A 14,746-nucleotide genomic window follows, 5' to 3' on the forward strand; every position below is an offset into this window, starting at 1 on the left:
TGCAGTGCTATTGAACAGCAAAACCCCCGGATACAAGTACATAGTTTTCCCTGAAAGTGGCAACACAGGTAGACAACATGGTATGCTTATTTATTTATTTATTGTAAAACAGCATGGAATAGGCCCTTCCAACCCTTCGAACCACAGACCTCGACAACCCCGATTTAACCCTAGCCTAACCACAAGACAATTTGCAATGACCAGTTAATCTAGCACCAGGTACATCTTTGGACTCTGGGAGGAAACCAATGCACCCAGAAGAAACCCATGCAGTCAAAGGGAAAACATGCAGCTTCTTACAGGCAGTGGCGGGAATTGAACCCGGGTTGCTGGTACTGCACAGTGTTGTGCTAATCACTACGTTATAGTGCCGCCCCATTGTCCAATGGTGTTGAGTATAGGAGTTAGGATGTCATGTTATAATTGTACAGGTTGAAAGCTGCACTTACACTGTGTGCAGTTCTGGCTGCTATGCTGAAGGAAGGATGTGATTAAGCTAGAGAGGCTACAGAAAATATTTACAGGAATCTTGCAGTACTGCAGCGCTTGAATTATAAGGAGCAATTGGATAAGCTGGAGCTGCTTTCCCTTGAGGTAACGATAGGTAGTCACAGATTTTTCCCCAGGGCTAAAGTTAGAAAGTGCAGCTTTAAGGCATGAGAGGAAAGATTTAAAGGGGACTGAGAAGCATTTTACACAGGGTGTGGTGGGTATGTGGAATGAACTGCCAGAGGAGGTGACAGAGGCAGACAGAATTAGACACTTATATGGCATTTGGACAAGTACATCACTAGGCAAGATTTTTAAGCGTATGAACCAAACGTGGGCAAATGGGACTAGCTCCGGTCGGGACTTTGGTCAGCACGGAGGAGTTGGGTCTTCCGTGCTGTGTGACTTATTGGTTCTTCTACCTCTTTTATGTGACTTGTGAGCAACAACAGTCCTTACAATGGCAAGATTTCATTAGTTTAATACGCATAACATTAACTGGAGGTGTGGTGAGGCTGTGGCTCACAGCAAGGGTCAACTCAGCACTCATCCAAGTCAATTTATTCTGAAAGCTGAGTTGCTTAAAGTGTGGAGAGAACAGAAGCTTTTCCCAATGAGGGAGTCATAACTTTCCAGAAAAATATCAAGTGTGGAGGATAGTTACATATAGCTTCAGAGAATTAAAACAATGCTTATTAATCATGATTGACAAAGGAAAGTATCTACTCCACTGTCCATCTTCTGCCATTGTTATCAAAATCCATCTTCCTTCTGCACCAGCTGTTTGAGATCTGGCAATGAAACTGGCTTTGGGGTTCACAAACGTTCTTATGCCAGGAGCCCTACCATTAAAGGAGGGGCCTGTGGACCACAAGTTAGGAACCCCTGATTCAGTCTCATGCTAAATGGTGCCATTTCTTTTAAGCAACAAGGTTGCTTACCACCACCAAGGTTTCAGAGTCAGAGACAAGAATGCGGAGACACTATAACATAGTTAATTCCTAATACAAAAGTCTTATTAACCTCTAAGCATAGGTACGTTTAAAAAAAAATCCAAAGGGCTGCAGAAATCAGAAATAAGTGCAGAAAATGCCAGAAATGCAGGAGATTTGGCAGCATCTGTGGAAAGAGAAACAGAATGGAAAAGCCTTTCAGGTCTAAAGGCTGGAAAATACTTCGAGTCTTCACATATTTGTCGACCATTGCTGACAACTTTTTGCAATTAAAGCCCGCCTCAGTTTGCATGCGTTACCCAAAGTGTTGTCTTTTTTTTCTACAGGTGCCACCTGGCCTGCTGAGAGTTTACAGTAATTCTGTTTTTTGGTGCACTTTAAGAGGAAGCTGGATTAAGCCAGGGGCGAGTAAGAAACGGAAGGGTAGCCGAGTGTTAGTTTAGACGAAGGAAGAAGTTTCACGGCCGCCGGCTGGATGATTCCGCCCCGGTGACAGGGGGTGCTGCTCTCTGTCTGTTCAGGCTATACGGAGATCAGCTCATCGGTATTTCGACACTATCGGACCGGCACTTGTACTGTGAATGAGTGGACCCTGAAAACCCTGGTTTTCACTTTGGATAGAGATGTACAGGAACTTCTCGTCCCGCAGCCTCTGGTCAGAGACGGGTCAGGGGATAGTGTGCGGGCATCAGGCGGGCGGCAAAGGGGGAGCCGGCCAGCGGCAGGCGGCTTTCGGCTCCGGCTCCGGCTGCGAGGTCGCGGCGTTGTCCCGGTCGCGGCGTCCGCAGGCGGTCTGCGTGCTCAACGAGACGGCCAAGCCGCAGAGCCCGGAGTGGGGAGCGCTGCAGTGTCTGGAGCGGGCGTGCCGGAGCGTGGACACCGATCTCACCACCTTCCCTTTTGGGAAGCTCGACTTCGGGGAGGCGATGGTCCTCGACTCGTTCTACAATGCAGGTTAGTAAGGAAATTTGCAGTAACAAAAAAAGACACTGGCTATTCATCCTTTTACAGCGTAAATATTTCCTTTTTACGATTGCAACTAATAAATGACTTTGTAATAAAGTATTTTATTAATAAAATTAAAGTATTGAAACAAATACTTTTATAAAAATATTAACGTATTCACTGAAAAACCATCAAATCTAATACAAAACATTTGCTGGGGAGGCTAGTGCCCATGATGGAGCTGGCTGAGTTTACAATCCTCTTCAACTTTTTCCCATCCTGTGCAGTGTCCGTTCGATGCCGATGCAACCAGTTAGAATGTTCTCCACTGCACATCTGTAGAACTTCCCGAGTCTTTGGTGACAAGCCAAGTCTCCTCCAACACCAAATGAAATATAGCCGCTGTCGTGTCTGCTTTGTGACTGCGTCAGTATGTTGTGTATGTTGTGCCCGGGATAGATCTTCGGAGATGTTAACACCCAGGAACTTGAAACTGCTCAGCCCTTCCACTGCAGGCCCTTCCATGAGGACTGGTATGTGTTCCCTCGACTTCCCCTTCCTGAAGTCAACAAATAATTCCTTGATCTCACTGACGTTGAGTGCAAGGTTGTCGTTGCGACACCACCCGCTGATCTATCTCGCTCCTGTAGGCCTTCTCATCACCACCTAAGATTCTGCCAATAATAGTAGTGTCAACGTCAAATTTGTAGCTGGTCTTTGCGCTGTGCCTAGCCACACAGTCATGGGTGTATTGAGAGTAGAGCAGTGGGCTAAGCAGGCATCCTTGAGGTGTGCCAAGTGATGCTATTGCCTCTGTGCAATGACTGTGTTCTTCTGATGAGGAAGTCAAGGATCCAGTTGCAAAGGGAAGTCCAGAGGCCCAACTTTTGGATCTTCTTAATTCAAACTGAGGGTATAGTTGTGTTGAAGGCTGAGTTGTAATCAATAGACAGCAGTCTGAGATAGGTAGGTATTGCCATTGTACAGGTGGTCCAACACTGAGTGCAGAACCAGTGAGACTGCATCCGCTGTAGACCAATAGGCAATGACAGTGGGTCCAGGTCCTCGCTTAAGCAGAAGCTGATTCTAGCCACAACCAACCCCTGAAAACACTCCATCACAGTAGATGTGAATGCAGCTGCCTGATAGTCATGGAGGCAGCTCACCGTGCTCTCGCTGGCTGTTGCCCTTCTGAAGCAAGTGGGAACCTCCAGCTGCAGCAGTGACAGACTGAAGATGTCCTTGAAGTGCTTAGTTGGGACAGGCTGTTTAGTGGCCTACAAGTTACACAGCGAGGGCCTGATGCGTTGTGAAGGTTCACCCTCTTGAGAGATGTTCTGATATTGGCCTCTAAGGCAAAGATCAGAGGGTCAGTAGATGCCGCGGGGATTCACACAGGTATAATTTTATTCTCCGTTTTGAAGCGTGCATAAAGGATGTTGAGATCATGTGGGAGTGGAGCATCACAGCTGTTCATGAGGTTAGGCTTTGCTTGTAGGAAGTAATGGCCTGCAAACCCTGCCATTGGTGCAGGATAAGGTAGAAAATAACATTGAGTTTATCAGCACCACCGGACATTGATCAAGTCCCATTCAAGGAAGCTGAGAGTATTGATAGGTTGTTTATATTCAGTGTCTCTCTGTGAGTTGTGTGTTGGCCATGTGTTACCAGGGACCAGAAGAGATGGTAGTTGCCTTTATCAAGTTAAAGGCACTGGCTGAAAGCTGTAACTTCCAGGTTTGGTGAGACCAGGCACTACAAAATAGTTTGGTGTACGGACTGGCAAGTGTGGAAATTCAAGCAAACAATGCTGCCACTCTGGGTCTGATGGCTGAGGGAGAATGCAGAATGGTTAATAGTATGGAAGAACATGAAATATTTCTCATCAGGTGCTGATGGGGAGAAACCCCAAAGGGATGGCAGTGGCTTCTTCGTAATCCAGACTCATTGATCTCTCACATTATTATGGTGGGGAAATTGTAGCTCATGTGAATGCTGAGGGTAGGAAGACTGTAACATAGAACCTACCCTACCTCAGTATAATCATGTCAGCCAAATGGCTGTTTCAATTGTCAGTCGATTTAAATTATAGATAGATAGATAGATAGATAGATAGATTGATAGATAGATACTTTATTCATCCCCATGGGGAAATTCAACTTTTTTTCCAATGTCCCATACACTTGTTGTAGCAAAACTAATTACATACAATACTTAACTCAGTAAAAAATATGATATGCATCTAAATCACTATCTCAAAAAGCATTAATAATAGCTTTTAAAAAGTTCTTAATTCCTGGCGGTAGAATTGTAAAGCCTAATGGCATTGGGGAGTATTGACCTCTTCATCCTGTCTGAGGAGCATTGCATCGATAGTAACCTGTTGCTGAAACTGCTTCTCTGTCTCTGGATGGTGCTATGTAGAGGATGTTCAGAGTTATCCATAATTGACCGTAGCCTACTCAGCGCCCTTCGCTCAGCTACCGATGTTAAACTCTCGAGTACTTTGCCCACGACAGAGCCCGCCTTCCTTACCAGCTTATTAAGATGTGAGGCGTCCCTCTTCTTAATGCTTCCTCCCCAACACGCCACCACAAAGAAGAGGGCGCTCTCCACAACTGACCTATAGAACAACTTCAGCATCTCACTACAGACATTGAATGACGTCAACCTTCTTAGGAAGTACAGTCGACTCTGTGCCTTCCTGCACAAGGCATCTGTGTTGGCAGTCCAGTCTAGCTTCTCGTCTAACTGTACTCCCAGATACTTGTAGGTCTTAACCTGCTCCACACATTCTCCATTAATGATCACTGGCTCCATATGAGGCCTAGATCTCCTAAAGTCCACCACCATCTCCTTGGTCTTGGTGATATTGAGACGCAGGTAGTTTGAGTTGCACCATATCACAAAGTCCTGTATCAGTTTCCTATACTCCTCCTCCTGTCCATTCCTGACACATCCCACTATGGCCACTTGCATGGGGTGCATCACTCTGAGGAAGATGACTACAGGTAAAGACAGTAGTTCTGTTTGCCTCAAGTCAAGATGCAAACTTGTGGAAGGTATCCATGGTATATCAGTTCAGGAAAGTTACCAAAAACTAGAAAGAATGCTCCTCAGACAGGATGAAGAGGTCAATACTCCCCAATGCCATTAGGCTTTACAATTCTACCGCCAGGACTTAAGAACTTTTTAAAAGCTATTATTAATGCTTTTTGAGATAGTGATTTAGATGCATATCATATTATTTTTTACTGAGTTAAGTATTGTATGTAATTAGTTTTGCTACAACAAGTGTATGGGACATTGGAAAAAAGTTGAATTTCCCCATGGGGATGAATAAAGTATCTATCTATCTAAAGTTGCCATTGAGATGTTCCAATAAAGATACTGTCTATGCCTGAGAGTGGAGAATGAAGAGGTTGAATTGGATATATTAAGCGAAGTTTGTTGTACAGCTGGAGTGGGAGTTATCAGCTACATGTCAGTAAGCACTTTCTCAGCTTTGCTGAATTCCCTTTTGGATCTCAAATAATTTTTAATGGTCTACAGTAATGTGGTATAGAAACTAATGCTGAGTGCAATAGATGAACTGTACATCTGTCCAGTCTGATCCAGTACATATAGATGAGTCCAGGTACTTATCATGGACAACAATTGGATTGAGATTTTTAAAAAACTGTGTGCTTTAGAGTTTATTTTGATAGTGATCCAAGAACCATTCAATGCCCTGGAGATGTTGGCTTTACCCATGAAGGTCACTGGTGCAACAAGCAGCATGCTGGAGGAACTCCCAGAGTGTTGAGCAGCATCTGTGGGAGGAAAGGAGTGTCAGCGTTTTGGGTTGAAACCTTGAACTGGTCAGACAGGCTCTAGAAATTTCAGAAAATCGAAAACTTAGCGATTTGGCCACACTAGGACCGACACTGACAACAATGTGAACAAGGTGAAGTGGACTGTATCTCTGTCTAAGAAAGGTGAGAGCTGATGTTTCCGTGGCATGCGGGTATGGTGAGGTGAACTCTGTCTCTCTGTGTGAAACAAGATGTGATGATGGTACGGGCTGTGATGGCCAGGCACCAGTACAGATGGATTCTGGGGAGAGTTCAGCTATGGAGGAGCACACGGTTTGCATCTTAAGATGAGGGAAATGATAGAATGGCAGCTCTGGTAGAGAGGAGAAAAGCTAGAAGTTGAGTCAATGCAACAGGTGTGCGCGGTTGAAAGTAGATCCAACTGTATGGAGCCAAGTTTAACACCCCCTGGGGTGAGTTTGTAATGTGAGTGAAGAAAGAACTAGCAAGAAGAGTGTATTTTAAATTGTGTGTTTGCAGAGATGAGTTTTGAAGGGTCTACTAGCAGGTGTTGCGAATATTTTAACTTTATTGAGAGGAGTAACTGAACTAATCACTGCAGTACAATGGGAGTTACTTAATGTTCATGGTGCTAGCATATGTGGGGGGCATCAGAAGCTGTAAAGCTGTTAAAGAGACACAGCAAAAGAAAACCATGAATGCAGATCAGGGTGAGATGCCCTGGAGCATGCGTGAGCAGTTTAGATACGGACTAACCAGGCTATAATGATACGATGTTTTCTGAGCAATGCGTAGGTGCAGCCCTCAGTAGCAACCAGCTCTGTGATTCGTTGAAATGGGCAAAATGGCTAATATGGATGTGGTAGGATGAAGTCTGGCCTTAGTACTCCAGGATATAAGGCAGCAGCTCATCATTGTTGGGACAACAGCACTGAAAAGATAGAAGGTGAGATGCTTGACATGGGCTATTTCAGCAGTTGAATGCTGGATGAGAGTAGGCAGAACTTGGGAAAGGGTGCACTGGTTATAGGCTCTCCGGAGAGCAGGAGCTGCTGAATGGCCTGAACCAGATGGAAGTCAATGCCTTGAGGGTAAATGATGTTGTGTCATGGAGGCGACAGGGGAGGTGTTGGGTCTGAAGCCTTGTATGATGTTAACTTGGGTTTGGAAGTACTGATAGCAGATCAGCGTATTGTGGCCAAGGCGCAGCAGGAGAGGCTGAGAACTCTAGCTGACTGGTATACACTTGGAAACACCCAAAGAGGAAAGGTCAGAAATTTTCAAAGGGTTGGCAGAGAAAAGGAATGGTGTAGTATCCGTTAGTGCACAGGAAGACAGAGAGAATGTGAGAGTGTGAGGCAGGGTGTATTAGGAGAAAATTATAAATTGCTATTACAGGCGGCTCCTGTGTTATGGCCATTTGGATTATGGACATTCCTTCTTATAGAGCTTGCAAACTATAGAATGATGATGGCTTATAGAGCCAAAAAGTTTGAGATACAGAATACAATTTACTCTCATGAAATTTTTCTGGAGTGGTGGGTGGGGAGTAAATAAAAAACACACAATTTATTCTTCAACTTGCATTTCTAGGTGCATGTGCAGATGATGTGGTGTAACGATATGGAAAGTTGTGATTATTGACCATTGTCTAGGAAATATAATTCCACCCTTACCCTCCAATAATGTCGAGCAGTATTATGATGTCTGTATTGATAAATTGGAATAGTGGTTACCAAACCTTTTTGGGTTTCTACCCTCTTGGCTCCTAGACCACATCCCCAGTGCCCCCTCCCCCTTTCGGGCATTACATAAAAACTATGAAGAATTTTGTCTTACAATGCGAAGTGAAAGAAAGTAGGAACTGCAAGTTCAAAGCGGTGACAAATAATTGCAAAAATTATTCAAATCTTTATAAAGTTACAAATAAAATTATTTATTTATTTAACAGTAAAAACTATTTCCATTAACAATTTTAGCACATACCTTCGTAGCCCAACTATTCACTACTATATTTCTTCACCTTATGTTTGTTACACCTTTATGAAATGAATATAACTAAGAAGCAAATATTCATTACCTTGCAAAGTTGACTCATCCAACTGCAGTGCAAATTCTCTTGTCCTAATTATGTTGGAAAACGTGTCCCCCCACATTCTCAGACATTTCATCTATTTGTCTTTGAATGGAGTTGTTGGTGAGCGGAAACACTTTAATTATTTGATCTGGTGACTAATGCAAAACCATATGCAGAGCATCCCTTCCTGCTGACAGAATCAGTTCTTCTCCAATTGCATGAGGCTTTCCAGATTTATTAATGAGCAAAGAAATGTACGAAACATTTTGTTGTGAAATGCAGACAAACATGTTTTGTTTCTGGTTTCTGAAAGTTTTCATGATGAAGTGACTGAAAATACATAAGCCAAGTTTTTGTTTACTTTATCAGAGTGTATTTTCTTCAAATATTCAAAAAGCCCGGAAGGTTTCATTGCCTCATTTGAAAAAGTGCAGTTTCACACTACAAACACAATGGCTGCTGTTGGTTGCATGGTGTAGGTATAAATCCATATTCCAGATACTCCACACTGTACTGTCTAAACTTCTTTATCGTTTGGTTTGCTTCTGCCATTTTCATTAAGGTTTAATGATCACAGTCAATTGCCTATTGTTTAAGTCCAAACTCAAGTGCTGCGATCAATAAAGGGGAAAGTTATGATGTCATAATTTCTTAGGCAAAACCTGACTCTCCCTGAAGTTGCATAAAGTGGGGCAGTGATATCTCAGTTGGGCCGTGCTAGAGTAATGCAGCCAAGATGATCTGAATGAGCAGATTCTGAACTTTACATCATATCCTAATTGTGTCACTGCATGATTAGAGTATGGCAATTGTACTAGATAACACTACAGTAGTTAACGGCAATAATGGCACAATTCACACAGTCCTGAAATGGATAAATTTTGAATGGGATGTTACACTTGCAACACTTGCTAGGCTAATATTGTAGAGAAAAGAGTTCTCTCTGAGACCAGCAGCATTAATGCTTCAACCAACGCCACTAACATTAGTCTTCCTCATTGAGTTGTGGACAAAATTGTGTCTAAGTAATATTCACTTTTATTTATTGTGGTAAATAGCAGGGATAGTCAGGATATTTGTTTCGGCGGATAAAATAGCAGGAGGTACATAAACTTTTTACAATTTAAAAAAATTAAACCATGTCTGAGGCATGTTTTACAGCAGGACTCCAGTAACCATCAGTTTGTTTTTCAATGTACATCTCTTGGTGTATCGCAGTCCATTGGTCCAATCCAAGGAGTGTTTGCTTTGGATCATGGGGTCTGCTGCTGGAATAGGCAAGCACAGGGTTTAGTATTGTGTGAGCAGACATCATTGTCCATAGGTGGTCAAGAGAGAGGCTAGAGGAAGGATCAAGGCTAATATTATGGATCTCAAATCTGGGAAGGTTCTAGCTTGATGTTGATTTGTGATGCACCAAGGACTAAGGAAAATTTTGCTGTGCCGCATATGGCCTACAGCTTTGTCTTTCAAATAATAGTTTTATGGAACATTTTGAGAGTTTTTTTTGTGAAGTGGAGCAGGTGAGGAAATAGCTTTGATTTGGATTCCCCTTGATTATGTGACAAAATCGCACTTTGCATAATTTTAGGACATTCCAACCAATGAAGTCTTTCTACTCTGCAGGGACTAATAGAATGCAATGAAAGGTGGCACTGGCTTTGCAGAGCAGCACAGCTCCACAAACATCACTGCAATTAATAAATTTTAATGTCATCTTGGTTACGGGTTAAATGTAGGCCAACACAGCAGCATGTACAGTGTCATTAAGGGCTTGAATATTTGGCAGAATGACAAAGGAAATGGTCTTTGTTCCTTCCATATCCTGCTTCTCAGATGAAAAGAATTTGCCAATGAGCAACCAGGGTGACGACTGTAAATATTTGGAATCGGTTTGCACTTATGAAATGCAGAAACTGGAGTATTATTCTCATTGATACATATTGTTTAAGACCAAAAGAAAAATCTGTTGTGATATGCAGGAGAGCTTTGTGCTGTGCTGTTCTTTTCTACCAGTTAGCAAGTGCACATTCCAGAAATGTCAGATAGATGATAAAGTTGGGGGGTGCCCTAACTTGAGGGAACAAACAATTAGAAATAACATTATGTTTTGTATAGTGTGTAGGATATAAGAAGAAGCCAGCCCTTTGTTAGTTCAGAACTGACAAGAGATTATAATTCCTCCATGTAAAGCCTTCTGGTTATTTTTAGAACAGTTAATTTTGGATTCTGTTTCAATATTTTATTGGTGATCATGAACAGTTAACATCCGACTTTCCATTGTTGAGACATAGTTTATTTTCTTTGCATGTAACATAATTCAAGCTAAAAGTACCTACTAATTTTATAAGGCCAAACTATGTGAAAATAAAATAAATGAAACGTTGATTTGGCTGTTCATGAGCAGTCTTAGGATATAGAGCTTTCCAATTGGAGAAAAGCCTATTTCAACCTGTTACTCCTCCAAGTTTTCCATCCATCCGTTCCATATTTAATGATTGATACCCCATTGCTGATCCATCTCCTAAGTGGATTCCGGGGGCACCCCAGATAGGTTTCTAGCCTGGTCTCATCCAAAATCAGAGATGAAGAGGAGTGAAGTCATGAAGGGTTTGAAAACAAAGACAAAAATTCTGAAGCCAAGTTGCTGCCAGAGTAGAAGCCAATGTAGTGTGGACGCCTTGCCAAACAGCTTGTAGTGTGTGTAAGCTTAGACTTATAGTTGCGGCTCTTGTGACAGGGCTGTGTGTGTGAGATTGTTTACCAACAATTGGGACTCAAACCCAGTATTATATGTTCACAATATTGATGGTCTGCAGGGACCAGTATCTGAGCTTTATGTGACAGTTGATAACATGTGGGGTTTGAATGGGTTCACTGATTTTGAATGCATGTGAGGTCTTTGAATTTTTTTCAGACTGTGTCTATGTCCTTGGAACTTGATAACTGGCTTTCTGGACCTAATGTTTTCTGACAGTATCTGGAGTACACTTGTGGCGATGTATTTACTTCATCTTCCATCTCTTCTATCCCTTGATGCAATTTTTGGATATACTTGTAGTTCACTCTGTCCCATGTTTTGACATTATTCTCACAGTGTGAATGACATGTAATGCAACTATGATGCACCTCTCCCTTTTAATATTTGGATAGGATATCTAGTTTTAACTTGGATGAGACACTCAGTTTTGAGTGTTTTTAAAATTCACCCACTGCCTGATTAAGGTTTGATGAGATGACAAACTAATTTAAGGTAGTGTAGTGAATGTGGTGTACATGAATTTTAGTAAGGCATTTGACAAGGTTTCTCATGGTAGGCCCATTCAGAGAGTGATGAATTATGGGATTTGTAGGAAGTTTACTGCATGGATTCAGAATTGACTTGCTCCCCGAATGCAGAGGGTGGTAATGGATGGAGAGTATTCTATCTAGACGTTGGTGTTCTGCAGGGATCTGTTCTAGGGCCCATACTCTTTGTGATTTTTATAAATGATTTGGATGAAAAAGTGGAGGGGTGGGTTAATAGGCTTACAGGTGACACAGAGGTTGGAGATGTTGTGCATAGTGTGGATCATTGTCTAGGTTACTATGGGATGTAGTCAATATGGAGAACTGGGCTGAAGAGTGGCAGGTAGAGTTCAATTTGGAAAAGCGTGACATGATCCACTTTGGCAGATCAAACTTGAAGGCGAAGTATAAGGTTAATGGCAGGGTTCTTAGCAGGGAGGAGGAATGGAGCGGTCTTGGCATCCAAGTCCACAGATCTTTCGAAGTTGCTAGTGTCTCTAAGAAGACGTGTGGTGTGCTGGCTTTAATTAGTCAGGGGATTGAGATAATGTTGCAGCTGTATTAAACTCTGGTTAGACCAGACCTGGAGTATTGTGTCCAGTTTTAGTTGCCTCGTTATAGGAAGGATGTTTCTGTAAGAAGAGAGGGACAGAGGAGATTTATCAGGATGCTGCCTGAATTAAGGAACATATCTTATGAGGGAAAGTTGAGAGAGGTAGGGCTTTCCTCTTTGGAGTGAAGGAGGATGAGAAGTTACTTCACGGAAGATTAAGAGAGCCATTGAAAGAATAGACATCTTTTCTTCCCAGGGCTGCAATGGCTCACACCAGAGGACATCCATTTAAGGCAAGTGGAGGAGAGCTTAAGGAGGTATCAGAGGTGGACTTTTACAGAATGTTACCTCAGTGCCTGGAATATGCTGGCAGGCTTGGTGGATATAATAGAGCTATTTAAAAGTTTCTCAGATAGACTTGGGTGCAGGAAAAATGGAGGGTTATAAATTATGTGGTAGGGAAGGGTTAGACGGATTGTGGAGAAAGTTTCTCTAGATAGCACAACGTTGTCAGCTAAAAGGTCCATACTGTACTGTGCCCTGTGACTGGCATTAGACCATGCTTTAAATATACGGGTTTAGGTATTCGTTTGAATTTAAATTCCACAGCTCCATGCTGGGATTGAAGTTTGTGCATCTTGATCGATGGTTCAGAACTCGGACTGATAGTACAGCAACGTAGTCCTTTCTGCTGTAGTTTATAGCTATCACTAAACAATGCAGCTGGCTGCACCCATCCAGATAAGTCAACAGTTACTTCAAAGTGAGTTGGTCGTCTGTGACTTATGACAGTTGTATTAAGGAAGGAATATACCACTCCTTCAATATCTGTGGGTTGTCTTAATCGAAAGCTCTTAGATATCTCCCTGCAGAATTCCTCACATTGCATGTATGCCTAAAAGTATTTTGGGGAATTTAACCAGGCCAAGACAGGCAGAGTGAAGATCAGGGCCTGGGGTATACTGTATTGTAAACATACGTGCTCCATGGAGGTAGTGACAGGTATACAGCATGGTGAAGAAGGCCTACTATATAATTGGCATTGAGGACAAGAGTGGGGCATCATCTTAGGTTGTACAAAGAGATTGTGAGGCAGCAGTTGGAATATTGTGTGAAATTCTGGTGGCCATATTGCAGGATGAATGTGATTGAGCTGGAGATAGTGCAGAAAATATTCACAGGATTATTGTCTGGACTGAAGCCTTGAGTTATAAGGACAGGCTGGACAGGCTAGGCCAGTTTTCTCTGGAGTGAAGAAGGCTGAGAGGTGACCTTATAGAGGTTTAGAAAACTATGAAGGATATATATAGGATAGGTAGCCACGATTGTTTTTCCAAGGCAGGGGACATAGAATTAAGGTGAGATAAGAGAGATAGAGAGTACAAAATAGAGAGAGTACAGGGAAAATTTACTAGAATATTACCTGGGTTTCAGCACCTAAGTTACAGGGAAAGGTTGAACAAGTTAGGTCTTTATTCTTTGGAGTGCAGAAGGTTGAGGGGGGACTTGATAGAGGTATTTAAAATTATGAGGGGGATAGAGTTGATGTGGATAGGCTTTTTTCCATTGAGAGTAATGGAGATTCAAACAAGAGGACATGAGTTGAGAGTTAGGGGGCAAAAGTTTAAGGGTAACACGAGGGGGAATTTCTTTACTTAGAGAGTAGTAGCTGTGTGGAACGAGCTTCAAGTAGAAGTGGTAGAGGCAGGTTCGGTATTGTCATTTAAAGTAAAATTGGATAGGTACATGGACAGGAAAGGAATGGAGGGTTATGGGCTGAGTGCGGGCCAGTGGGACTAAGTGAGAGTAAGCGTTCCGCACAGACTAGAAGGGCCGAGATGGCCTGTTTCCATGCTGTAATTGTTATATGGTTATATGGTTATGGTCATATTAAAGGAGCAGATTTTTCAAAGATTATGGGCATATGAAACAAACGCTGGCAGAAGTTGTAAAGGCAGGTATAGCTACAATATTTAAACATTTGAATATGTAGGTAGGAGAATTTTAGAGGGAAATGAGCCAAATGGAGGGAAATAGGATTAGCTTAAGTAGCCATTTTAATCAACATGAATGACTTGGGGTGTGGGGTGGGGAGGGCTGGTTTCCCTACTGTATTACTCAATGAATCTGTGACAGTCTCCAAGTGTTATCGTGTGATGTTTCTGAATAGTTGCTGGCTGTTCTGAATCCTTCATCGTCAAAAATAATTATTAAAAGAAGTGTTCTCAGATGCCTCATTCTGCAAATCAATACAGAGTATAGTCAGAGATGAGCAGTATCATGCATTATCTTCACTCTTTTGTACATAAATGTCAGTATGTCTCCATGGTCTTAAGTGCAACAGCACTGAGTTTTTGTCAGACTTTGTTTCTGCAGATTGAAGGGGAGAATCTTGCTGAGTTTTGTTTGAGTCTTTTCCTGGAATTTCTACAATATTTAAATGATGTCTTCATGATCCATAACATCAAAATAAGGAAAATATTGGGGATGTTTCTGATTGTAAGGTATCAAATCCGCATTTGTGTAAAACATTATGTAATTATTAAGGTAATGATGACAAAGACCTTGTCTCCGAAGGTTTCTTCAAGGATTCCAGTTATTACGTTGATTGTATCCGTTTTACTGT

General features: G+C 42.2%; 1 protein-coding gene across 4 annotated transcripts in view; it reads left to right on the forward strand.

Annotated features, from left to right (window-relative positions):
• Window positions 1-1,963: 1,963 nt before the first annotated feature.
• LOC140727894 (mitogen-activated protein kinase kinase kinase 15-like) overlaps window positions 1,964-14,746 on the forward strand; it is a 136,581-nt gene continuing 123,798 nt past the window's right edge. For 3 of the 4 annotated variants that reach the window (XM_073045829.1, XM_073045830.1, XM_073045832.1), the window contains exon 1: window positions 1,964-2,396. In XM_073045829.1, coding sequence (XP_072901930.1) covers window positions 2,066-2,396 — 331 coding nt within the window. In that variant the 5' untranslated portion in view covers window positions 1,964-2,065. Of the gene's footprint in view, window positions 2,397-2,827; window positions 2,921-14,746 lie in introns of those variants that run through there. The other variant, XM_073045831.1, reaches the window with a different exon arrangement.

The sequence above is a fragment of the Hemitrygon akajei genome, chromosome 5 (genome assembly GCF_048418815.1).
Source record: "Hemitrygon akajei chromosome 5, sHemAka1.3, whole genome shotgun sequence".
Lineage (NCBI taxonomy): Eukaryota > Metazoa > Chordata > Chondrichthyes > Myliobatiformes > Dasyatidae > Hemitrygon > Hemitrygon akajei.